The following is a 27,881-nucleotide window of genomic DNA, read 5'->3' as shown; positions in this document are numbered from 1 at the left end:
GTAAGGCACATGCCATCCAAAGGAGTTACAATCCCCTCTTTGTTTTTGTGTTTTTGTTTTTTTGGGGGAAAAAGAAAGAGTAATTGCCCGTGTCAACTGATGTTCATTACACGGAATTGTTCAGCTCTCTTAAAAAATCATTGATCTGCTTTTCCCCCGTGAAAATATTCAAGGTCTCAGTTCACAAAAGGGAAATCAGCATGTAAAGCAGCAGACTAGCAATCTGTGCTGCAAGGAGTGAGAGCACGATGTTCTGTGCAGCAAATGTCAGAAGTGCTCACTGTCTTTAAAAAAAGAAAAAAAAAGACAAATATTTAGTAAGGGTGAGAAACATTATTACTGCTGCAGGCAGATGTGATTTTGGGGAACGATCTGTTTAAAAGTAGGGAATTTTTTTCATACCTTTGTATGTAGCATTTATGATCGAACATTCGTTAGGTAGCATCTGGCACAAACTACTCCTCTTTCTCCCCAATCTTCATGGCTTTGTTTTGTGTTTAAGGAGGATATTCAAAAGGTAATTTGATGTCTTATTCCCATTGGTATAGTCATGGTTTTAACTTTTGAATGACTCCTTTTTTTGGGGGGGGGGGGCGGCTTTTTTTTATTTTTATAAGGAATATACAGTATTTAGATTTCATGAAGAGTGCCCGTGGTACGTTGTGTGCACGCAGCAAGTCAGAAGTGCAGCCGCCTCCGCTGTGCATCAGAGTCCGTGCGCCACAGATAACAAAGGGCCCCGAAATCTGGGGCTCCAGTCTCATCCACATGCTCTTATTATCAGTTGCTGTTTGTATTGCAGATGCATGTAACAGATTGCACAATATGCTGTACAAACAGATTGGTAAAATGATCTTTGTCCTGAAACACTGACGGCGTAGATGAACGAGAAGGATTGAAAGTGTGCCTGCACGGCGAGCTGCGCAGCCCAGATGCCAGCGTTTTGTACCCATGTCCTCAACAAAAAGGCCTTTGTGCATCTTTATTGAAGCAAAGATCTGTTCTTGTTGATCTTACTGTAAAGGGCTGAAATTTTAAATAAGATTTAAAAGAAAATAGCACAAAGATCATTACAGAGTGAGTAGGAGAAGGGAATGTGCCTACTTCTCCCTCTTTTTTTCTTCTTTTTTTTTCTTCTCATCTAACAGCATTCCTCCTACACTTGCCAAATCAAGCGTGTCAAAGGAGCAGACTTTCAAACTTTGGGTAGTTGCTCAGAGTATTGGAACAACGCCCTGAAAAAAAAAGGCTGGGGTGGGCAGAGCTGAGGCTTTGGTGACCTGACTCTGGGATGCGCTGCTCATGGAAACTCTGACGCTCGGGAAGTGACAACGAGAGCAAGCCTGCAAACTTGGCTTGCTCTCAGTGGGCTACTCAAACAGGAAAAATTCCAATACTTAATGTCTTTTTCATCGTCCGGGGCATGCAAAAAGATCATCCACTTATGCCCTGTGTGGTTAAGAAAACCAAGAATTGCTCATCTTATTTATTGAAGTAGCTAATGTGCCTTTCGGAGTGCCTAGATGTTAGCTTCTGGGGAAACTTTGAGATTAATTTCAGTGAAAATATTTTTGTGGGAATAGATTGCTCAGTGAATATAGATCATCTACCGCTGGTACAATAATGATATAACCCTGTTTATACGTTTTATTAAATCAGTAAAGTATTTGCATGAAATCTGAGATGTCTGGATTGTGCAACCAGCTCTTTCGGAGGAGCTCTGCTTAGGGACGAGAAACAATTTTGCTATTTTGAAAAACTTATGTTTCTCTTTCACGTGAAAGTGCTCTCTCACTAAAATTATTAAAGAAAACATTTTTCAGTTCTGAAGTATTGCTGATATTTTTGCAGTGGCTGTGGCCAGTAGTCCAAGCAATGGGAACTGCTGAGCGCTCGGAATTCAAACAACTTGTGTTGACTTTGTGGTAAAATAAATTTTATGCCTGGACAGGACATAAAACTTGGACCCACGTGGTTTTCTGGGTTTGAGGTGCGATGGTACCTGAACATGCCAACAGCTGGGGCTCAGCGTCCCTGGCTGCTCAGGGCTGAGCTGCTATGGCCGTGGTCAAGAGAGGTAGGTCTTTGGATTGGGCAAGAGGTCTCATGTTCCAGGATGCAAAGGTCTCAGGTTTAGGAATCATAGAATCATGAAATGGTTTAGGTTGGAAAGGACCTTGAAGATCATCGAGTTCCAACCCCCCTGCCACGGGCAGGGACACCTCCCGCTAGACCAGGTTGCTCAAGGCCACGTCCAGCCTGGCCTTGAACACCTCCAGGGATGGGGCAGCCACAGCTTCTCTGAGCAACCTGTTCCAGTGCCTTACAACCCTCAAAGTAAAATCTAACTTAAGTGAAAAAGACCTGCTAGTTCATCCAGCTTGTTGTCTGCCAAATCCATCCTTGTTCTGTTTAGTGCATTCCTAAATGTTTTGTCCAATTTTATTTGGAAGTGGACCATGGGATGCTGTTTCCAACTCTCCCCCTGCCCCCCTCCGCCAAGATTAAATGTTTTATTATTGTACTGTAAACACGCGCAGTCCTAACATTTTTTTTTTGGTATTTTGGTCCCCCCACTTCATATATTTTCTGTTGTGTAATCTCTGTTCTAATACAGATGAATGGGAGGGATGCATTTTCTGTCATGTAAAATAGTACTGGGGATAAACTCTGCCTAAGATTTTGGCTGACCCCTGATCAGGCTTAGCTCAAAAATTAATTTGTCACTACCCAGGTGCTATGCACTAAGCTTTATTGGCATAGGGGAGCGCCACATACTGTATGTTCTTTGGAAGGAAAAAAAGTGGTCATGTAATCACTGAGACAGTAAACAGTCATTTCCAATCTAGTAATATTTTATATGAACTGGCACTGTATGTTGTATATCATCCATCTTGCTAATCCTTGTTCCACATTGCCTCCCACTTGAGGCCAAGAACATTACAGCTGTGCCAGAGAGTGGGTGGAAAAATAGCCTTATTATTAACCTAAGTTGAAAACATAATGGCTTTTTGAATGTCTTCATTCACAGATGCAGTCATACTAAAATATTAATACCCTTAAGTATAGGGAAACAGAACTTTCATTTAAAATCTATTGTCCATGTATGTTGCAAAAGCAAAAGCCTTAAAAGTGTGTGGTGAATGCCCCATACCTTTGGCTTTATGTTTTATCTTGTAAATTCCAGCATTCTTTAATAAAGGAGCCAAAATATTCTTCAGAGTAGGTTTTGAGCAATATTACTGCCATCACCATCATTGTCCTGTGTTAACTGAGAGTTTCTCCAGTCTTCTGTTTCTTTTTAAACGCAGGTAATAATTAAATGGATATTGAAACACAGATAATGACTTTTTAGTACCATGATCAAGCAGAGTTGCATTGCCAATGTCAGTGTTGGTTTAAATCTCAACCCCAGTGGGATCAGAAGCGTTCAGATGCATGTGTTTTCTGGGAGCAACCATCATGAAGCGCAGAGGAGAAAACTGCTAGCCTCACCTGATTAATCTTCATAGCACCCCAGAATCCTTGATTTACAAGCGGAAATGAGGTACCTGGCAGTGAGAATTGAGTAAGTCTGCACCACAGCATCACCAAAAAGCCACAGAAAAAGGAGATTGTGCTGTTCTTCCTCTGCAGTCATGGTTTGCCCTTCCTAGGTCTGTAACCCACCTCTGTGTATATCTTCGCAGGTAAAATACGAATCTTCCACAAATGCCTTTGGGAGGTGTAAGAGCTGCTCTTGAGTATTCAGGGAAAAAAAAAATAAATATCGTGATTATACTAATTTATCAGTAGCATGAAAAAATGTGTCCCCTTTTAAAAAGAAAAAAAAGGATTCAAACCTACATTGTACCAGGCCATGTGTTGTAAATCAGCTTAATTGTTTTAGAATTCAGAAGTGTTTCATCATTTTAAATTGGGCTTGTCTGATATTTAGTTCCACATTTTTGATAACTCTGCAGGACTAATCTGAAGCCTGCTGTTGCACATAAAAGCTTTTCTTATCCTATCTTTTAAGACTGATGGAATGAGAGGAGGTTGACAAGTAATCGCTTAGTTATCTCTGTGTCAAAGCTTATGATATGCATTGTAGTGAAAACGTGCAATATGCAGTTCCAGAAATAATTTTGCTATACATTAAGGTTTATCTTTCTTGCATACGACATGCAAGAGTGAGTAATGCTGCAGTCTGATAGAGGATTTCAAATTGCTTGGAAATATTTTTAGATTTGCCCTAATAAGACTTAGCAGGAGCCAAAATACTGTACAAGATATGGGTCCCAATATTACCAGGACTTCCCTCCAAGCACATCCTTATTCCCCTATCCTCCATCTCAAGCGGGAAAAGAAATTTTGCATGGTTAGGACATAATTTTGCAGTTTCTCTGTTGACCCACTGCACTCTGTGGATAAATACAAGTCATCTATAAGCAAGGGTGTTTTTTTGTGAAAAGACCAAACCATCCTTATTCCCAGTAAGAACTGGTGGTTGCAAAGCTCATTTGACAATGTAACTTCTAACCCACCATTCCTCAGTTCTCCTTCAGAAAAAGTTTGTGTAGTTTTTCCTTAAACTAGGTATTATAAGCGATAATAACATGTTGAATAAAAGACGAGGGCACACTGTAGCATTATCTAAAGGATACTGCGACCAAAATATTGTGATTGTTCAGGTTGCTCTTCATGTGAAATGAACACTGATTAAAAGAAAGAACCTTTTGTCAGAGAAGGAGCAGAGGCTGAAGATGAAAAATACTATACAAGGACCCCTTGGACTTCTTTATTTATTTTATTTTGTTGTTTTTTTTTTTTTTTTTTTGTAGCTTTCACATAAGACGGGAGACTTTGTTCTAAAGCTCTGTGAATTTTTTGGTAGTGAAGCACCGTTAAGCTGCATATCCGTGTTATTTTGTTGGACGTGTTCCTGTGGCTGCCATGGTGACCTGCGGAGAACGCTGCACAGAATCATGCTACTCCAAATGTGATTAGATACATTCAGGATCCGCACGCTATTGATGCCAAGGAACACTGAATAGTTTCATCTACTTTGCAGACAAGCTTCAGTGTAAGCCCTCCTGCCACTGCCTGCTCAAGGCCACCTTTGACAGCCGCAGGAGCCAACACATAGCTGTTTAGGCACTCGTTTTGTTCCTTTTCTCTATTTTTCCTTCTCCCTCTGATTAAGTTGCCAATCATCCAGCTTCTTTCTCTTCTTGTCTTGATAAGTTGCCAATCATTTCATACAGCCTATACCTCTCTAGCCAAGTATTTCTCTTGTCATAACTTGGAAACAGGCTGCTGGAGATTTATTTTAAATCTTGATCTGATTAAATGCCACATCTTGATCTTCGGAGAGCCATAGGGCCTATATATCATGGTACTATCATGTTTGGACTGTTCTGAACTGGTATTAATTAGAGGACTTGAGATGTGCCCCATGGGTCGTCCAACACACTCTCGATATTCCCTTCCCTTAATACATGTTAAATATTGGTGAACAGATTTTTTTAATCAGTTTTCCAAGTCACACATGGTTGATAGTATCAAGAAAGAAACTGTCCATTGTATGGAGACTTCTGGGGGGAATAATGTATTTATTTGTATGCTACATGGGTTTTTACTGTTTTGCTCTGGTTAGCAAATCATTCATACAGTGATAGCAAAGTAGTAGCGTTATTTAGGAAGGTTTTCAAGAAATAAATAGCAATGCGAAATTAAGCAAAGCTGAAAGTTTTTACCATGAAAATTGTCTTTAAAATTAATGTTTGTTTTCTGGGGAAATTATGGGAAGCCTGATTCTGGGAAGTACACAGATAGGACCAGATAAAACTTCGAAAGAAATACATGTGGAAGCGTTAATGCTGTCCTCACTGGGAGGGGAGCTTAGCTGAATTTTCCTGTCTTTAACATTTTTATAATTCTATTAAAACTGCTTTCCTAGATCTGCAAGATAATGCTTTCCCCCGGTATTTATACTTCATTAGTTCATTTTCCAGTCACAAGGAGAAGACTGTATGAATCATCTTAGCTTCTCTCTCTCTCTCTCATTTTGGAAATGCATGTGTTACATGTGTATTTCGCATCTCCCTTCATTGATTTTACGTTAGTTAATCATCAGACAAAAATAAAGAATAATAATAATAAATTGGGATAACAATCTCTTCCCACAAGTATTTTCCTTGCTCCTATGAGGCTGCCCAGGCAAGGTGACACAGGACCTGTAATTATTTCTTCATCAGGACACTTTTTTTGGGGTTACTGTTATTCTGTTCAAATCAAGATGCTGTACACGGGGCAAACTTGAGTCAGGCTGGGAGGCTCTTGTGAGATACCTCTGAAATATCTTTGAGCTTGAGCTTTCCGAGCATGGATCCCCCACATGAAGTGTGTTCTTCGTTCTCATTGCTTCTGCTCATTAAGCGCTGCCATTTATTTTTGTGTGTCTGCACAAATATATGGCTTTATTACTAAAGTGGTTTGTTTATCTTTGCTGCTGCTGCATTTATTTTAGCACTCATCTAAACAATTAATTAGGGAAACACTTGAGTGCCGAATACACTTCTTCAGATACCACTCAGTTGTGTTTTTTTTATTTCCAGGAGCATCAAGCATTTAAAAAAAACCCATCTTTTGCGTTTTTTTCGAACCATGCCTTTTTCCCCCTTGTTTGAAGCTTCCACAGGCAGAGTATTTTGCTTTGAAAGATCATGGGCCCTGTTGAGAGTTCAAAGCCAAGTAAAGATGATGCTTAAAGTTCAAAGGCTCTGTGGAGTTGCATCTTCATCTGCATAAAGTTGTTTCAACCAACTAGAAAGATAGAAGAGTTGCCAGGAATTTCTTCTATTTCTTTTTTTATTATTATTATAAAACCCACTTAACTGGGGAGTAAATGTGTCACTGCTAACGAGTTCAGGGAAAGTGAAGCTCCTTAGATGAAACACTGCTTGAAGGTATACACAGTGTAGGAAAGATTTGACATGTGCGGTGACCCTGTGAGAGTGAAACTGTGAATGCCTAGAAATCAATACAAGATATGTAAGGGTTTATAGTGTTGAAGTCAAGGATTGAAAGTGTTTGACTGCACCTTGGGCAAACGGAGCAGGGAGTGTGACGTATTCAGACAATGGATTTAGACCCAAGTTTTAAAGATGGGGAAAAGTAACACATTTCTAAGGAAAAAAGTTTTCAAATAGATGAAAATTTCCTCCTTGAAAATAGTGTGTTTATTGTAACAAATCATGACTCAGAGTGGAGGCTTTGTCAATTCTTTGACCGTCAGAGAATGGAGCCCCTATTAGGTGGCTTGGCCAAAAGCAGTAAAATATGGGGTTGTGCAGTGGTGGGGGAAAAAGGTCTTTGTTGGCTGAAGCTCAGGGCACTTTGAGGCAATATTTCACTTAGAATTTCTTCCCATGCTGCTGTAGTGCCCCTTAAGCCAGCTCGAATGTCTTGTATTGATTTCTTCTGTTTCCTGTAAGCAAACTTTTGGAGGAAACGTGCCAGACCATAGTTGGTTAGATGGAAGCAGCACTTGCAAGTATTGCTCTGCTGTTACTCACATCGCTATTATTGCAATACCTTTTTATCTCGCTCTTTTTTTTTTTTTTTTTTTTTTAATGGTTTCTTCAGAGTATTCCTTTGAGCTCAGGACATTTTGTTATTTCCATTTTACAAGGAGAAGCTGAGGCACAGGGAGATTAAAGGCCAGATTGTTCAAAAGCATTTAGGCATCTAAAAATTCAGATGGGCATTGAACATTATTTTCAGAAGAACTTTAACACTCTATTCCTAGAAATGAATTATCCAAGTTCAGATTTAGATTCTCTTGTAAAAATGGTATCCAAGTCTTCCAGATCCAGACAAGTGTTGAAGCCAACCCTTGTGCTGTCTTCGTACCAAGTTTCTGGGTAAGGGACAGGGCTGTTCTTTTTTTAATGGCTTTTCATTAAGTGTCAGAAGTAGTAACCTTCCCACTCTATGCCTTCTCTTACACCTCCTTCTCCCTGGACCTCTTCCTCTTTTGTCTCGTTGTACTGCTACATCTGGCCTTTCCTGCGCTGTCTTTAGAAGACACAAGAGTTTTAAAGCTGGCAGGTCTCTGGGTGGATATGTGGTCTTGTAATGCCTAAGGGACATGTGGGATTGATACAAAACTTCATCATGTCAGATACAACAGGACTGGATAAACTGTAACTTAAAAAATGCATCATAATACCAGCTTTTGAATTCATACATTTCTTGATATATTTCTGAAAACAAGGTGTGGCACAAGACATTCTTGTTGTCTTGCATGTCTGTGGCAACATGGGCCACGCTGAGATTTTGATGTCTCTGGTTTTGTTTAAAAAAAAAAAAAAAGATGAATTTCTGTGCTCTTGCTATGCAAAAACTCATCTTGTGTGTGAAATTTGCTAGTGAATGAGAGCTGGTTCCCAACTGATAAGTACAACAATAAAACAGTAATTTAACTAATGTTGCCTGCTAAAGTTAAATAAACTTGCAATATATTTCTGAGGAAGTTAAGCTGTGTGTGGAAAAAGCCACTTAAATTCCTTCATTGCCATTTCACGGAACCACAGCCTGGCTGAGGTTGGAAGGGGCTTCTGGGGTTCGTCCCATCCAACCCCTGCTCAAGGCAGGGTCACCTACAGCAGCCTGCTCAGGGCCGCGTCCAGGCAGGACTTGAATATCTCCAGGAATGCAGAGTCCACAACCTCTCCTGGCAAACTGTGCCAGCATTTGGTCACCCTTACAGTAAAAATGTTTAAATGGGATTTCTTCTATTTGAATTTGTGCCCATCTTGTCCTGTCACTGGGCACCACTGGGAAGATTTCATCTTCTTTACTTCCTCCCCATTAGGTATTTGTACACACTGATAAGCTGCCCCTGAGCCTTTTCTTCTCCAGGCTGAACACTCCCAGCTCTCTCAGTCTCTCCTCATACGAGAGGTGCTCCAGTCCCTTCATCATCTTCATGGCCGTTCCCTGGATTCCCTCCAGTATGTCCATGTCTCTCTTGTACTGGGGAGCCGAGAACAGGACCCAGCACCCCAAATATGTCTCAGCAGGGCTGAGCAGAGGGCAAGGGTGACCTCCATGGACCTGCTGGCAGCGCTCTGCCTGATGCGGCCCAGGCATTTAACCAGTGAAAATAATTTTCAATTCAGAACATAGATTTTTGATAGTGACAGTGTAGGTTTATAAATTGCAATTAACTCCCAAAGTCAAAGATTTGAAGATTTTAAAGGGATAATTTTATGGTAAAACTATGCTTTTCTGAGTATTTTTCACTACAGAGTTGCCTCCGAGTTGAACTAGGACTTGAGTGGCTTCCCAGGAGTCACGGTGCAATTAGAGGTTTTGGAGCAGTGGTCTGGAAGTCTTATCGGGGAAAACCAGTCTTTAGTGGTCTTTCTCAAGCATTCAAGTGAAAGAAAACATAGAAGGAAATCCAGGACTGTAAGATGTGTGTGCTAGGAAGTTTGATTTGCTACTACTGAATATCAGGGTTGGAGACTGTAGGGGTTTTGAAATGTCATTAGGGATTTTTATGTGTCCCTGCCTACATTAATTTATATAAACATGATCTTTGTAGAGTCTTTTTGAATTGAAATACAGTGTCACACCAGTTTTCTGCTGTAAGAATGGATTAATAAGGGAGGACATCTTAATTTTTCATTTTCATTTTTTTTTAGCATCTGTGCTCTGAACTCTCTTTGTCTACTAAATCCAAAGATGCATTGAGCAGATGGACAAACTTAGGAGTTAACTTGCACAGAGGACATGTTAATTCATTTCAAAGCCAGTAGACTCAAATCATTAATTGTTACCTGGTCAAGGCAAAAAGGAAACAATGACCAGCTGCTCGAAGAAAAGAGTAAGGATTTGTATGAGGGGAGGAGAAGGTGAATTAGAGATTAAGGAGAATTAGTGTGAGAATAAGAAGGAAAAGAAAAGAAAAGAAAAGGTAAAGGGGAAATGAGGAGAAGACAGCTGTCCTGGTTCCGGCAGGGATGGGGTTAATCTCCCCCGGAGCCGGCAGGGGGCAGGTATTCCATCCCACGTGACCCATGCCCGGGCTATAAGGGGGGCTAGCCGGGGCGAGGAGAGGAGTCGCCACTCGGCGGTGGGCTGCGGCGGTGTGGGCCCGGTCGGTGCGCTTCGCGGCGGTACTGTAATCGCGTTTTTGTCTTTTCCTTTTGCTGTTCTGTTAAATTGCACTCTTTTAACCCACGAGTTTGGCCCTGTCATTTTCTTTTTCCACGACTGTGGGAGTTGTGCGAGCGGCTGCGTGGTTCTTTGTTGCTGGCTGAGGCCAAACCACGACAACAGCGTAAGAAATAAGCGATTATTTGTCTTGTAGTTTCATTGCGATGTCCCCCCCAGATTCAAGACTTCTTTGTGATACAAATTATGCACATAACGACAGGATTTGTTTAGAATGATTGCTAATTAAAAAAAAAAATCTTGTTTCTCCTGTTTTTAGTTTATATTCTTTTTCTATACTTTACAGGTGGAAAGTGCAGTAACTCCCATGGGAGACCCCTCATAGAGCTAGAGACAGGAATACCATCTCCCCACCCTCTCCTCCTGCTGTCCTACTTACTTGAGAATTCTTTTTCCAATAGCTCTGACAGGCAGTTTTTATTGTACACCATAGAGACTAGTGTACAAGATCCCTATTATTCCCTGCCTCCAAGATCTAAAAATGTGAATGGACCAAATGTGAACTCGACAAGAGGCCCTGAGCAGCTGCTTTGATTTTCTCACTGGTGTTGATGGACTGACAGCCGTCCATCTCAAAAAGCAGTGACTCTCCCAAGGGATTTACACTGGGTGGGTGCTTGGAGAACCTGGCAGAGGAGAAACAACCCAGGCCAGGCCAGTGGTGTTTCCGCCAACCTGCAGATCAGGCTGCTGGCGCAGTTCTGATGTGCGGGTCCAATGCCACCAACTGCTCACCAGTATCTCCTCAGCACTTTCTGAGTATACCTTCGGACATCTCTCATCTGCCCGTTGGCTCAGACCATTACAGCTCCGCTCATGCAGCCATGGTTTCTTTAGGGACAGACTAGTTAGCAATGACATGAAATTACCGTGTTGCTATAAAACTTACTTTGTATGTATTTATTTACCCTGCCACCATGTGTAAACCCAATTCTGCATCTGCTTTTTTCTCTTCCTTTTATCAACATTTAGTGCAAATACCAAATGAGTATTATGAAGCTGCAGATGTGGAAGTTATCTCCTTTCTTTAGAAGTAAACCAGAAAGCCCCGACACACTGTACCAGCGTGCTGGCCGTTTGCTTCCCAGTCATTTCACAGGCAGCGGGAGAGTTCAGGAATTTGCTAAAAGCTGTCGTTGTCCTATACAAAAAAATGTACACTGAAATTCTTCAGATACTTTTACAGCTATTAGCCATTTAAAACTGTTTAATATAAGTGGCTTATTTCAGAGAGCAAGAAAAGCAGATTCTGGCAATTCTGCCCTTGATATCTTTTCTATCTGTGTCGCACTTTAGTCAAAATTTACATAATAATGCGTAGGGAAGTGTTGTGGCACACGAACCGGTGCATATTAGTTCTTAGTTGCTTTCCCAAAAGGCTTGAAAATGCAGCAGATTTAATCTAGGTCAAAAAAAAAAAAAGGGAAAAAAAAACCCACTTCCATTTTGTAGGCAGAGGACATTTATAGAGAGCATTTGTATTCACAAGGGTACGGGAATGACAGAGTGCGACTCCTCCAAAAGAGCTCCCCGGTGCAGCTGAAGGCTGACAGCAAACTAGGACTTGTGGCCAATTAACAGAAAGGCCGTCATAACTTGCAAGGCATGGAGAGAAAAAATTGAGCTCCGTGGGATCATTTTTCACTGGCCATTTACAGGGCTCTTACCAGCCTGGAGCATTTGTGCTTTAATGCGATAGGGGCAGTTCGGGGCACGCTGGGGCTGGTGCATTGCCGCCCTGCGTGTTATAACCAGGAGGAAAAATAGAGCACAGGGTGGAATTTGGCACGTCCCAGTTGTGAATCCCTCTCGCATACGAGCCCCTGCCTACCTTCAGCTAATGTATTAATATTAGAAGTGGCATCGCTATAATATGTGCTGTCATTAGAGTGGCGATGCGGTTTCCTGGCTGGTGACAGGATTGGTAATACGGTTTCCATCAGGGTGCCAATTATATCAAACTATTAGCAAACTTGAGCTAATTGGGAGGCAGCATCATTAAAGGTTGATTTCTGCAGTATATGGCAATTCTATCAGGGATTGCTTTGGGAGTGAATCACTGCCATTGTACTCTCGAGTGACTCCAGCGACAATAGAGCAAGGGGATGGTGCAGGTAGGAATCGAAATGCAGCCCTGCTTTAGCCACCCTCTTTTCTGCTCAGCAGAATTACAGAAATAGTTGGATTTTTATTTCTGGAAAGGTTTTTTGCTTTCCTTTGTCAGGAATGTCTGTAGTTGCTATCCAGGCAGTTCATGTTTCTCTCTGTTTTTGTATGGAATCATCCAACCAAAATCTCTTAAGCCTTGAAACACCTCTCCTAATACTGGACTGGTGTCTTCCATGCAGGTTAGCTAATTGCAGTAAAATCTGTAATACAGAAGGCACACCAGGCAAGGCTCCCATTGCACTGCACCAAATTTAACAAATGTGAAAAACTTATTGCCCAACCGCACACCTGAACTCCTGTAGCAGTAGGCCTTTTCCTTGGCTTTACTGGAAGAGAATTTTTGACATCTTCATCGTCTTTTGGAAAATGACGGTGTAGGTCATGGTGAGTTTGGTTGCAAATCACACTGCTCAGGCAGCTGTTTGTGATTTACGGAGCACGTATTTCAGCATTCGGGTGAACAGCTGGAATGCAAGAGACCCTTTTAAAAGGCAGCCCTGTTAAATCGCAGTGTAACGTTTAAATTTTGGTCGTGGAAGAGTGAATGTGGAAATCAGGAGAGGAACATTTGCGGGGAGAAAGAAAAAGAAATCCTCCTTAACTTAAACTAGCTTGAACTGTGCTGGATTGACAAGAAGCTACTGTCCCCATTGAGATTCCAAGCTTGTATGAAGCCAGCACCTGTTCTGCTTGCAAATGCACACACAAAAATGAGCTTCATTCACAGAAAGAAAGAAACATAGCGGGACTTCACTCATTTAGCCTTCCAGGGCCTTCAGTCCCTTGATCTGTCAGCCCCTTAGAATTCAAACGCAGCCTTTAAAGGAATTTTCAATTCACAACATGATGACTTTGTTGATGTCCTGAATGTGAATGTATTTTGAATTGAATTTGTCTGCCAGGATTCCATTACTTGCTAAAAGAATACAGAGTTCAATCATCAGATAATCATTATAGCTGTTTTGAAGTGTTTATTTTATTAGTCTAGAAGGTAAAGCAAATTTCATACTTTCAAGTTGTTGCAGGCTTTGCAGGCGCACTGATAAGCTCTTGTATTTCTATACCCTATGGTTAAGGTTCAGATACTGGCAGCAGGTGATAATATGCACAACGCAGGAGAGATCCAAACTGACAAATTTTGACAGTTGAAAACTATAGAAACTCATAAATCAGACCAAAGAATATGAGGGTTTTTTTCCTCCTGTATCTTTTCTCTTTTAATTCCCAAAAGTTAAATTTTCAGGCCTGGGAAATCGCAGCACATTTTTCTTCAAGTAAATCAAAACCTCAGAATATCTTGCAGAATAATGTGCTTTAATTCCTGTCCACGTCCGAGGGTTATTTTCTTATACTGAGGGACATGTATAATTCCTAGTAACTTTAACCTCGGAACCGTATATTCGGTTGAGGGAGCTGTAAGAGACTCGAAGCAAGATGGAGGTTGCCGTATTCATTCAAGCATGAAATCCTGGCTGAGAGATTAAGCCTCTTAAACAGATCCCAGTGCCGTTAAAAGCCAGCGAGCACCGTGTAAGCCACATCTCCGAGTGGAGGAGAGCTTCCTTTTGTTAGTTGTTCAAAATTAGGAATGTAAACAGCTCTCACGGAGTAATTAGTCTGTGCTTGAATTGGGAGAAAGTGATAAAAATAATGATACGCCGAAGCTCCTGGCGGTGTCGTACAGCTGTATCTTACAGCCTAACAAAGCCGTGTCTGCGCTGCTGGGTGGATGGGGCAAGGGTTTCCCAGGTGGCTGATTTGCGTCGTAGAGCAGAATTCGCACAGGAGGAGAAGCCCCGTTGCAGGAGGTCACTAACAGCTCATTGAAAAAAACACCCTCCTGCTCATAGGAGGAATGGCGTTTTTTGAAGCTCCGTGGTGAAAACACTGTAATTGGTCGTAATTCCAGAATGCACATCTATGTCCTCCAGAAACCCAGGTTCGCTGTCAGCAGAAATCTGTGGGTACAGTGGTGTGAGAGTCCACTGTTTGCTCTTGTTTTGCCCGTCCCTAACTTCCATAACGGTGGCTTTTGCGAAGCCGTGGCTGCGTGATCCCCATGAAATCCGTTGCTGCCATCTTTGACAGTGACTCAAGTAAAGCTGTTTCCAGCCATACGCCAGGCTGTTTGCCCCTGTCGGTGTCTTGCTAAACAGGTTTCTGTGGAAATTAAATAAATAAAATCTCCGCCACTGGTGCTAATTGGTGCCTTTGGCAGCCTGAGCGGGGGCTTGTGAATTGAATGTGTCATGGAGAATTGAATGTGTCAACTCTCTCCCAATGGCTGGGACCTTGAGGTCTTTTTCTGGCACTAAATTTCCTTTGTGAAAAAAAGAAAAAGGGAAAAAAAAATAAGAGAGAGAGAGAAAACAAGCTGAAATCAGAGATCTTTTCCTTTTTTTTTAATGAGGTGTTGAAGTTGATCATTGTAGTGTACACACCGCAGCGGTTTCTCGTCAGATGCTTTGAGAAGTAGGGCTGGTTTCTGCCTTTGTTTCTCAGGCATCCCATTTGTTGCTATCAGACGCTGTGCAGCGCGGGGTGGCAGGTTTTATTCAGTCTGTTCAAGCATCTGGCAGGATAGCCATGAAGTTGTTGCTGATGTCCTTAAGGGACTGTAGGGATCCGCATGATTCATTCAGTATTTTTTCTAGGTACAAAGAAGAGATGTCTTATGCTGTAGTAAATACAGTTCCAAGTAGAGCACAACCGACGTACCAAAAGGCAGGAGATTTGCTGCTTTGGAGGCACTGGCTGGCAGCACAAGCTGTCCCTTTGGTCAAGAAGGTGCCATCCCACATGGAGTTAAACTGGGCTGTATTTCAGGCTGTTGAGAATCAGCAGAACCACAAACCAATTCACCTTTTAAGTTGTCCTGACTAGGAGGGGAGAAGGTTATCACTGTCAGGGTTTGAGTTATTTGGATGTCAGAAAAGTTTAGTTGTGGTTCAAGCTGCTGTCAGGTTTGTTGGTGATGAAGCCAAGATTACGTGTGCGGGGGGCTGGAGAGAGGAGGGGTTTGGGGTTTTTTTCCTCTTAGTAGGAAATGTACTTTTTCTTTTCTAGTGCTGTCACTGATTGGTCTTTGGCAATATTACGTTTTCTTATGGAAAATGGAAGAAGGACAGTCATTTCCTGAAGGACAGTTGTCTTTCAGCAGGGGCCAGTTAGGAGTCCTAAAGCACAGATCACCCCTGTCCTCTTACACAGGCGTCTTCCCTTCCAATATTTTGGCAGAAAGAGATGAATTTGGTACTTGCTCCTCTGGGACATGGTACTGAGCCAAAGGGGTTTTACACTGGAGGCATCTTCAAAGCCGACCCATTGGAGCTGCCACGGTTTGCATACCTTGGCAGTGAGCACCTCTGGAAAGTCCATAGGCTGGGCTATAGCGTGTCCTTCAGGACCGCGTGCACTTTTGCCTTTTCTGTTCTTCTGCGTTTTCTTATTTTCTTTTGTTAGTCCAGCCCTGACCTCTTTAGCAGATAGCTTCAGAATCGGGTGTCTACAACTGGTGCCCATGCTCTTCTCAAACCACAGCTAACCATCTTTTGTTTTGTTGGGTTTTTTTAAGAAGATACGAGCAGAATGAGTCCAAAGAAAGATTCTATCCGTGTGCATTATCAGATGCGTTGGTCTGTGAGCTTAGAAGTCCCCATTTTTGTCAGGGTCCAGTGACCTACCGGAAACATCTGCACATTTCCCATTAAGGTAGTGTTTTCTCCCAGCCCTCATTCACAGAGGCATTTCTCTGTCCTGCACTATTACTTCCCAAAAATGACTAGTTAAAGCGTATTTCACAGCATATTCATCTTTCAAGTGCAGTTCTTTCAAGTAGTGCCAAGAATGATGAACCAATAGATTTCAAATTTCACCTTATCGGAATAAACCCACAGAGCTGAAATCTAAAATGAAACTCTTTGGACCCATGGTAAAGGACATCACAGTTGCAAAGTCATGACTATTGCTTGATGTTTTCCCCTCTGAATCCTCTCTCCTGGTTAAAAAGCTTTATATTAAAAAGCTAATAAACCAAATGAAACAATAGAAGACAAACTTTGGAGCTGGCTGGCAGGATAGAAAAACATCACAATGCTTTTTCAAAGTAATGCTATTAAGTGTCACAAACTCAGATTTGTTTCCCATTTTAATTCTGGAGTAAAATAATTTAAATTTTTAGAATTTGCTAGTGAAATAGAAGATTTAGAAACACACAGGGAGCACAAACCTTAACAGGCTGTGGCTATCTGTAATACTCATCCCTGCCAAACGATGTTTAGCTCACTGAAATAATTATTAAACCATCCCTATCATAAACTGTGAAATTTTAAGGAACCTGTTGGCGGTATGAAAAATGTTTCTCCCAGCTGCGTTAAGTCTGCATTACCTGCCTGCCCATGTATTGTATTGCCTGCAAGTGCTTTTCTGCACTAGGGATAAATTCGCTATATTCCAGCTGGGAATACATGATTACCTTTGCTTGTTATAAAGGTAATGGTCGTCGCTGGCCCAGATGCAAAGCCAGAGGGAGCGCTCACAGTGCAATCGTAGAATCGTCTAGGTTGGAAGGGACCTTTAAGATCATTGAGTCCAACCATTAACCTGACACTGCCAAAACCACCACTAAACCATGTCCCTCAGTATGTCTACCCACCTTTTAAACACCTCCAGGGATGACAACTCACCACTTCCCTGGGCAGCCTGTTCCAATGCTTGACAGCATTTTTGGTGAAGAAATTTTTCCTAATATCCAATCTAAACCTACCCTGGCATAACTTGAGGCCGTTTCCACTTGTCCCATTGCTTGTTACTTGTGAGAAGAGACCGACCCCACCTCTCTACAACCTCCTTTCAGGGAGTTGTACAGAGTGATAAAGTCTCCCCTCAGCCTCCTTTTCTCCAGGCTAACCCCACCTGTTCCTCATAAGACTTGCGCTCTCCAGCTTTGTTGCCCTTCTCTGGACATGGTCCAGAACCTCAATGACTTTCTTGTAGTGAGGAGCCCAAAACTGAATTCAAGGTGGGGCCTCACCAGTGCCGAGTACAGGGGGACGATCACTGCCCCCGTCCTGCTCACCACACTATTCCTGATGCAGTCCAGGATGCCATTGGCCTTCTTGGCCACCTGGGCACACTGCTGGCTCACGTTCCGCCGGCTGTCAACCAACACCCCCAGGGCCTTTTCTGCCCAGCAGCTTTCCAGCCACTCCTCCCCAAGCCTGTAGTGCTGCATGGGGTTGTTGTGGCCCAAGTGCAGGACCCGTCACTTGGCCTTGTTGAAGCTCATACCATTGGCCTCAGCCCATTGATCCAGCCTGTCCAGATCCCTCTGTAGAGCCCTCCTACCCTCCATTAAGTAGACACTTCCACCTAACCTGGTGTCATCTGCAAACTTACTGAGGCTGCACTCGATCCCCTCGTCCAGGTCGTTGATAAAGACATTAAAGAGAACTGACCCCAGTGCTGAGACCTGGGGAACACCACTTGCAATGTGCCGCTTGAGCCAAGCGAGAGGCAGTGGAAGGGGGAGTTCTGGATTCAGCCCTTCCTTCCAATGTGAGGTATGGGCCACCTCCACGTGGTTACTGAAGCTGTTTGCTAGCTATGTTCTCCCATGCATGCTCTCTCCTAGGGCTCCTTTGCTGTTATGGGGATGCTGTGAGGTTGAACAAAAGCAGGCGTATCAGGTGGAACATGATGTTTCTCCTTGGTCAACATTAGGCAGTGGATGCAGGCAACAGCTTTGCTCACTGCCCGAAGGACAGGTTATTTTATCTGTGTCGTGCTCTGAGGGAACACCGAGGCTCAAGACCCGGTGTTTCTTCTATTTACTGTTTGGTTTTGGCATGACTCTAAGGTTGCAGCAAATCTCTGTCTGTGATTAAGAGAACAGGATTGTTTTCCGATTCATCAGTAAAATCTGCATCATTTTCTTCGATACGAATTAGGTTTTTGCTTCAGTAGTTACTTCTGCCTCCCAACTAGCATTACCCAGCACGTTTTCCCTCTCCCTGTTGCAGTTGAGTCACAGAGCACCCCATCTGCAGCTGCAGAGCTCCACAGGAGCTTTGGAGTCTCTTCTTAGTGTGACATGGCTCCAAAGCAGGGGCTGCCCGTGTCCCTTTTCAGCCCTACCCTAGTTCCCTTATGGGCAGAGTAGCAGCAGATTAGACTCAAAGGGTCTGTCTACATCACTGACTTACTGTGTCGTGTGGGAGCTATTTAACTGTGAATTTTCCTTGTGTCTATACCCGCAATCTTGTGTTATGCACATAAGTGCACAAGTGATGCTCTCAAACTGGTTTCCCTCCTGCTGGAAGTAAAGTTGAAGTCACAAGCTGGGCTATCATGTTGAGCATCCCACCTGCAACATGGATGCAAGGTCCTCCCGTAGTAAGCTCTCCCCATGTGCCCTGTGCATCCCTGGGCGCAGACCTCATTACTCTGGCACATTACAGATTCCAGCAAGTCAAATCTTGGTCCTTGTTTCTTTGTCCCACACCTGTCATGTTATAGCTGTCCCCTGGAGATCTACCTATGAGCCCTGACCTCAGCCTGGGGCCGGTGTTGAGCTGCCTGGGTTGTGTGTGCTGCAGGAAGAGTTACTTTCCATCTGTGCAACGGAGAAAGTGGCAACAACCTGTGTTTGGTCCCACAGACCGCTTAGATGGACCATGCTGCCAAAGGGATAAACAAGGGATTAAGGAAAATAAACCCGTCTGCTTTACTGAAGGTTAGACGGATGCAGCCTCACTTAGTGCTGCCAACCATCAGCAGCCCCCACTATCCCACCAGTGGCAAAGTCCTCTGTAGCTTATCTTCCTTCTTGCAACTGAGATGAGTGTCCTACCTGTAGTCCTACTGGTTTCAAATGGTGGGGAGCAAACCTTAGCTCTTACATTTAAGGCCCTTTAAATCAGGTCCTGCTTTAACGTGGTTTTCTTCCTGCTGCTTGAGCTTGCCATGTTGCTTATATTCAAAGTATAATGGGGAGCCTTCAGAAAAATATAACCTTATTTACGCTGTACAAAGCCAATTGGATTTTGGTTAACTTAATTTCTAAGTGATTACAGTTCACTAACAATGTAGGTGTGCTATAGATGCAATGCACAGGGGGTGACTTTTTATTTTAAAACCTACAAGCTTTCTTTTATTCATGTCATTCAGGCAGCCTCATGATAATTCATATTTCCAGCTTTCATAATGTGTTGTTCAACCACTGTTTTTTCTTCCTCCCTATTGTACTCTCACAAATCATACTCACTAATTTCTGAAAGCTTTTCATTTCTCTCTATAGGTTGTTGTTTCGTAACATTTTATACAAGAAAAGCTGCTCTTGAGGCACAGAATGCACTGCACAATATTAAAACTTTACCTGGGGTGAGTACATTTACTTTTTGATCCTAATTATTTTATCACCAGAAAACTAGCCCTTTTGCTCAAGATGCTGCTCGGTGCCCCAAATGACCTTGATCTCTTCAAGGGAGGGTGCCTAACCTGATGGTCTGTCCTGTAACGGTGCCAGTCCTGTAGCAATGGCATCATCTCAAAAGGCAGTTGCTCTTCTGTAGAAAGTCCTTTGGCTGGAAACAGTGCTGATTTCTGCTGACTAGAGGCAGTTACTGAAGTGCAAGATATATTCAATTTATTATTTTTTTTTATTTAAGCAGGAGGAAGGGAGGGAGGGAGGGGGAATAAACATATGGCAGAAAACCACTGCACCACTGAGGTTTCTAGTTTGAAAAGGGAGAGAAGAGGAAAAGACAAAATGCAGCCAGCTTTGTTAAATGCAGCCTTTATCCACATGGTTTCTAAAGAACCTGACTGCCTTGGTGTGGTGGCTGCGCATCAGGGTACCATAGAGCCCGGTCCCATGTAGCGGCTTGCACAGTGTCACCCCGTTCCCTGCCACCGCCTCTCCTTAGCAATTTGGTCTCACCGTTGCATCACACCGGTGCTCAAAACAGTTGTGGTTGTGTTGTACAAACTGCAGCTTGTGTTATCCTACGGTCATTCAGATAGAGAAGTATATCACTGGTAATTGCACGACTTAACTCTGAAATCTTCTTGTTCTAATGTTTTCATTTCTTCTGCTGAATGTGGCCAAATACTTTGGGGATGGGAAAGGAAAAATATAAAGGATGGAGGTATATTCCCTCTTGATGTAGGGGGAGTGTTCAAGTATATGGTTGGAGTGTATGGTTACAGACACAAAAATAAATAAATGTATATAACACTGTATAAATAAATAGAACATTGGTTGGACTGACATTTATATGGCCAATATCTCCTCTAGTTCCTATGTGCTGTGTGTGAAACTGGACACTATGCGTTTGAAAAATTCACATCTGGCCAGCTCACTTTATGCAACATAGACAAGTATGTCAGATAGTTACCCGTGAGTCCTGCTAATTCACTGAGGTAAAATGAGAGAAAAATCTGCTGAAATACACCAGCTACAGGAAAATAAAAATTGCGCCATGTCAGATTCAAGTGATTTTTGCCTGCAACTGGACCTTGCAACTGGACCTTACAAACCTTCCAGTGGCAGACTTAGTTCTTGAGGATGTAGAGGATGGCTGTGCCATTCTCAGAGAGAAAGGAAAGCTCTGAGGGAAGGTTCACAGCATCTTCTAGCTCTGCAACCCCGGCTGTGAGTTCCCATCCACATTGCCAGAAAATGCCGAGCCCTTGGATAAAGGTCTCTAACCCAATTCAGCTAACGTTGTGGTTAACCCAACTGCGTAATTGTTCTCCAACGTGCTTTGAGTCAAGCGGCTGTGCTGAGTGGCTGGGTGGGATGGACACTCCAGCGGAGGTGGTCCCGAGCTGCTGGAGCAGCACCCTGGCGCAGCCAGCATCCCTGGGTCCAGGTGGGGTGTGGGATCTTACCCTGAAGCTCTACCGCGAGATCTAGACCTCGCTCCCCTTAGAAGCAGAGAGGGTCCTTTTGTTTGCTCCTCTGTTCTTTCCTGAGCCCCATGAGGTGGCTGCTGTGTTTGAGAGAGCTTAGTTATCCCAGCGGGTGACTCGGAGGGGGAGACTCCTTCCCCGACCTCCCCATGTACAGGTGGCAAAGCTGGCTCAGCTCTGCATCGCATCTTATTTGAGCAGGGCGTCATTTTCTCCTCCGCTTTTGTACAGCTAACAAGCGTGCAGCGGTTAAAGGCACTACTGTACCTTTTGATTTTTTTTTAAACAAAGCTCAAAAATATATTTTTTTCTAATGTTACCTCTAGCTCTTTGTCATTAAAACTCATCTTTTCAAGCTGTGTTCTTCTGTCCTGACTATAAAGTTACGAACTTTTCTTTTAAGGAAATGTGAAAATTACATTCCCATGACTCTGGGGCCTGGGCTTCAAAAATATTCCTGGTACTGCCAAAGACATTAAGATTTTACTTTGAGATAAGTTGTTATACATACTTCTTAAAGGGACACCTCTAATAAAGAGAAGCATCTCAGATTCGTTACTTCTCTTTGAGAACAATTCAGCATACATTATATAACAGATGCTATATTTTGCATGTGCTGTATGCTGACATTCAGCATATATGGTGATACTGTTATGCTGCATCGGTGTATTTCCAAAATAACTCAATTTAAGCACACTTTAAAGTTGTGGCACACATGCTGAAAACACTTCACATTAGCAGGATTCTCCTTATATGAATTTTAGCAATTTTCATGTTGTTAGCTCTGTCCCACTAAGCAGCTTTCCCCGAAGAAGCAGGAATCAGTGGTGGATAGATTCATGTGCGAAACTGTCTCAGAGCAAATGGAAGCAGTCGTCTGGCAGAGTTACAGTAAGGGATGAGCTTGGATCAGGTTCATTTGGGCATCAAGTGTCAGCTTGCTTCCAGTAAACGAGATATGGTATGTAGGAGGTTCAGTAATAAGGTGTCTCCTAGAAACAAAAGAATCCGTGCCTTCCACTTTTACTGTAATGCCACCATGCGTCAGATAAGAGGCATCCTTAAATAGCCCAGGGAGAAAATCCGAGGCAAAGGCGGGTGATTTATTAGTGTAAGGTAAGGAACGATGGCAGATGCAGGAGCAGGGGGCTGCAGGGATGCTGCATCTCTTGGAACTCGCCTGCATTTCACCTGCACGCAGGTATAACCCCCATTGTTGTGGAAACGTGAAAGAGAATACCTCTGTGTCCATTAAATGATAGAGGCCAGACTTTTTTCTGGGCTTAGTCTCTTCATTTTTTAAATGCCAACCTGCTCTATGTGGCTCGGTAAGCAGGGTTTGGGTCAGCACTGGTGAAGCTAAAAAAGTGGGGGTTTAGTATGAAATTTATCCTTCTCCTGGTTTAATTTCAGTAGGTGTTTGAGCAAAGCCTGCAGTGCTGTTTCTATATCTAGTTTTGCGTGGACCTCATCCTTAACAGAGATACGAAAACATGAGCGCTTTATCTGCTTCTTTGAGCTGCACCCTTTTAGTGGACATGAAGAAAATAAGACCAGACATAAATGATTAATGCAGAATCTTGGAAGAAAATATTGCAGGGTGCCTTGCTGTTTGATTACAAGCCTTGGAATTAGTCAACATTTCCATAATTCTAAACCAATATACACCTGTTTTCCCACTGTGATGTGAAGGCACAACTTAATTTAACAGAAACCCTGCTGTGCTAAATCTCTCATTAAATACCAAGCTAGTTCTGTAATTTAAAGTTGCAGCACCACTATTTTAACTGAATTGCCTTTGTATTATAAAATTAATAAGAAGTTAATGATGCACTTTGCTGTATTCTCTCAGATTTTTTTTCACAGCAACAACAACAAAAAAGAAAGATAAAGAAGAAAAACATGTCACCAGCTGACATCTCAAGGCTTTTCTGGTTTTAATCATTTTCCTGAGGATAAAATTCATTTAAAAGATTTTTTTTTTTTAATTTTTAAAAACTTTCAGCATAAGTAGGATCAAACATCGTCTTTTTACTCATGATTAGTATAATCTCTCTGTTAGTCATAATATTCCTTGTCATATAATGGAGCTTTTATCTTTTGCCCAAAATGTATTTAGATATCACTTGTTATGGTAGGATTGCTACTAGGCAGAGAAGAAGATATACAGTGTTTGAGAAATACAGGCATATTGATACGTATGATACGTATCAACAAAATAGGGACAGTTCTTTTCTATTTACTTGGTGCTGGCATCACGAGTAGCTTTTATGTCTTGTAAATGAGCAACATTAATTTCCAGATGTGTCTTTTCAGATATAACGTGCAAGTGCATAGCTCATATCCTAGCTCACAGGGATGCAGTTTGTATTATTCACCTTACAGTTGGGTTTTCTTGGAACGTTGGTCTTGATTTTATTTTAAAAGGCAGAAGGGAGAAAAGGGAAAACCTCAATTTGAATGTAATAATGATCTTAGAAATGTGCTTCTTTGGGATGAGATGTAGAACTGAGGCCTTAACTAGTCTCATCTTCATTAAGAATCTCATGCCTTTGTTAGAGCTGTTTAACTTCTATTCCCTAAATAAAATAATCCAATAAATTCCTCCCATCTAAATTTATTCTGTGCCTTCAGTTAGATGTAATAATCTTAGTCCCCCCCGTGCTCTAATTTGCTGCTTAGTGAAAATTGGCTTCTGCGTAGAGAGCAAACCTGGAAGAGCTGTGTGCAGGGACTGCTTTAGCTGCCTGTGTGGCGCTGACATTTTGTGTTTGTGTTACTTTTAAAGTGCATTAGTTTGAAAAGAGAATGCACTCTGTTTTGCTAACTGGTGACTCTGGTAGGATTTCCTGGCAAGAGCTCGGTGCAGATAGGTGACACAAGAGCACTGCATCTTGGTCAGATTCTTGGGGCCCAGCGGCTGAATAAATGCACCTTTAATCTCATGCAGAAGCTATTTGAAGTCAGGAATCGATGGGAATACATTTGTAAAATCTACACCTAAAACTCTTTGGAGCCTTTGTCTTGTATTTGAAGTTAGATTTAGATTGGTTTAGTGGTGAACTTGGCAGTGTTAGGTCTACGGTTGGTCTCAACGATCTTAAAGGTCTTTTCCAGCCTAAGTGATTCTATGATTCATCTGACATGGCAATGATTATTTGTTGCCTATATGTATATTTTTGCATATATCCTCACAGCTAAGGTTATCACAGAAATAATTAACAGCCTGCACTGATTCAGGTCTCAGCACTCCTGTGCGTTCAACAGACTAATGGTTTATGTGGTTCTTATTTCAAGTGGGATACACATATTCCAAGTAGCAGCAAACCCTTTGTATTGAAGTTCTGGCATGAAATTAGGACATTAGCTGTATGAATCAATTTAATTAAGGGTTTAACAATGGAGAAATACAGTTTTGAGAAAGCTTTTAAAATTTTAAAAGCAAGGTGGAGTTTGTAGGGTCTAACTGTCTTGTTAAATATTAATGACTTCCTTTTCTGCCAGATGTTGTCAAGGGAAAGATTTTTCCGTTTTTACATTATAGGAGACACTACTGGTTTTATTAAATGCCGTTTATGTGATAGGGAAACAGGACTGCCTTACAGGGAACTTCTCCCTAAGTATTCTGCCCTAGCTGTAAGGAAACCTCAGGATCCATTTAGGGCTGTAGAACATGAAAAACTGATTTTTAAAGGGAAACTTAGAGCATTCTTCTCTTTTGGTGCCCGTTCACAGTAGTCTTCATTCTGCCCTACACCGGGCCGGGCCGACAATCACCAGCGTGATTCCTGTCTGCTTTGGGGCTTCCCCTCGCCCCCGCAGACCAGCTCAGGTTTCACATTGAGCGTCAAACACACTTGGTCGTGCTACGTGCCACGGTGTGGGTATCGCATATATCGGTAAGGCAGGACCGCGGCCCCTCCGGGGCGAATGGGACGTAAGGGGTTGTAACGTGGGAGAGAAATCTCAGCACTGTGCTGAATCGGTTTAGCAGGTTATTTAACCTTCACAATAATCTGTTTCAAAGTGCAGGCATCCATGACGACTTACTATGAATCCACGTTCACTTTCTGATAAAATTCCGTTTGTCCAACAAGAAGCAAAAAACCAAATATATTTCTGATTTTAGCTTTACATCATGAGCTCATTTCTAATTAATATCCTGGCACGCTCCTTTCTGGAGTAGCGTTTTAATATCCAGTTCCCTTCTCTGCTTTAGGCCTTATAAGTTGTCAGTACTGTGTGAACATTATGTAAAAATTACCTGTAATAAAAAGGTAATCATCCAATATGACTTGAATAATAGCCTGAATATGAGATATCAGTGACTTTGAGAGATTTTGACAAACAGAAAGGGAATTCAAAGAGCAATTAAGTTAGTTAAGGGATTGGAGTGATTGATTTATGATGACAAATTAAACTAATTCAGTACCCATATAGCATGGCCAAAAGCTGTTTAATGAAGGATCCGAAAAGTCTAGAACTGTTTAAATGATAAAAATAACCAGATGGGAAAGCAGAGAATTCCCAGGGAGCGCCTATTCCTAGGAACTGAGCTATAAGACATTGAATGATGTTGAGAAAGTGAATCTGGCCCATTTCTTCCTTTAAAATACTATGCAAATGCAACCATTTGATGGTACATTTTGTCCAGCTCAGAAGAAGTGTTTTTTTATTATGCAAATACACCCCTTCCACCTCTGCCCTCAAAAAAAGTTGCACTGACTTTGCCTCTTAAATGAAAAATCAATATTTTCACTAAATTCAGGTACATTAGTAGAAAGGTTGGGTTGGTACCTACCATTACGGTGAAAGATGGAACAGATGACCAGCCCTGAATTTCCAAAATGGTAAAAAGTGACTTAGGAGCCCAGTGAAATCCCCGTAAGCAGGTGAACTTGCAGCTTAATGGCAGTACGATGGTGTTGTGCGGGTGTAGGGAGTGGGAAATATTGACTAAGTGAAAATAAACTTCTCTAAATTGAGCAAAAACTTTAATTCATAATTATATTGTCTCTTTTTCTCAATGAAGGATGGGGAGCAGATTCACCTTCCTGTACAGCCTGATCATTAGGAAAGCTTTCTGGTGTGCAGGAGAGTGCAGTTCGTATCCTATCTGGCTTGTATGTTGCAAGGATTTAACTTGAATTGGCCTTACAGAGCCTTCCCCACTGGACTTAGTTGAGATTGGAGGTCACCGTTTCTCCTCTTGAAGCTGTGTATGAAAATAGTAAACTCTCGTGGAGTTGAGAGAAAGCAAGTAAAAGCACTTGGTTGCCTAGTACCGAGGGCAGTGACTGAAAAATTGTGCTATCTGGATATGAGTCCATGCTCTAATAAGTATTCTTACTAATTGGAAAAGCTTCAAACATTTGGAAGACACTTTCCAAGAATAGGGAAGTGCAGGAAGATCCATTGACCTGAAGCACTTGGAGAAGGAGGGTAAACCTCGATCTGCCTTACTTGGGGGGCGGGGGGGGCTGATGCCCCAGGCTAACCCCTGGGCTACGTCAGGGGGTGCGGAGCTGCTCGGTGTGGGCATCAGTGAGCTGTTGCAGAGCCGTTCCTGTCAGACTGTTGCTTTTCCCTGGTGCAGCAGATCTGCTGCGAAGCCGGAGCGCATTAGCCCAGCTGCAAATGCAATTAGATGCACGCTGGCTTTTTTAGACAGTTTTTTTGGAGTAGTTCAGGATTTTTTTTTTTGTGCAGCTTTGCAGTGTAATAATATTGGGATGGAAACTAAGTAACGCATAATACTGGCTTAACCTCAGAAAAATTCCCTAATGTGAAGCCCATCCCCAAAAGGCCAAACTGTTCTGGCGTGTGACACTGGGCTTTACCTCTGATTTCCATAGCTCTGGACAGTTGAGGTCATCACTTTGCAAAATGCCTCCAGAATTTAATGTCCAACTTAGAACATCTTATTCAGTGAGGATATGGCTTTCAAGCTGGGTACCCAAAAATCACTGACTGAAGAACCTTTTGCTGTGCACTTCAGAACGGAGAGGTCTGAACAAAACTGAGAGGCCGTCACTGGAGTACTCTAGGGTATTGCAAGGCTCACCAAGATTTAGGTGGGATGCTTAGCTAAGGGTAATAGCCTAGGCACTCTCTTAAACAGCTATTTATCCTCCTGCTGGTGTTAGCTGTTTTCTGCTATCCGGAACAGAAAGTACAGGTGCTTCAGTCAGCCTCATTAGCACCATGACACAAGCTATTAAATTGTCTTCATAATGAAAAACTAGTTCAGGGAGCCGTCCTAGCTGTCTGTCTGCTCCTACGGTAGTGAAATTAGAAAAGCAAATCATAAACAATGTTGCAGGCATCAGGAAGTAACATCATTAGAGGTGCCCTTGGATGCCATTTACCTGCCTGGATAGCAATGTTTGGCACTCGTGGATCTGAGTTATGTTACGACGAAAGAGCCTGGGCTTCACGGCATGTTTATAACAGAGAGACTGTTTGTTCAGCATCCTTCTGCCATCGCGCCCAACCCCGTGAGCTGCGCTGCTTCTTTCAAAGCCCTCGTGCTGTGTGGTCTCTGGCTTTGTGCATTGCTGTCGAAGGGATGC

The 27,881-nt window shown here is 42.4% G+C and overlaps 1 protein-coding gene across 1 annotated transcript in view; it reads left to right on the top strand.

Annotated features, from left to right (window-relative positions):
* Nucleotides 1–27,881, top strand: part of CELF2 (CUGBP, Elav-like family member 2) — a 260,680-nt gene that overhangs the window by 140,294 nt on the left and 92,505 nt on the right. Inside the window, exon 3 of the mRNA XM_009882952.1 lies at nt 19,694–19,776. Coding sequence (XP_009881254.1) covers nt 19,694–19,776 — 83 coding nt within the window. The remainder of the gene's footprint in view (nt 1–19,693; nt 19,777–27,881) is intronic.

Source organism: Charadrius vociferus, unplaced genomic scaffold, assembly GCF_000708025.1.
Source record: "Charadrius vociferus isolate BGI_N301 unplaced genomic scaffold, ASM70802v2 scaffold32, whole genome shotgun sequence".
Taxonomy (NCBI): Eukaryota; Metazoa; Chordata; class Aves; order Charadriiformes; family Charadriidae; genus Charadrius; species Charadrius vociferus.
Note: the sequence above shows the minus strand (reverse complement) of the source record. Positions and strands in the feature narration are given on the sequence as shown.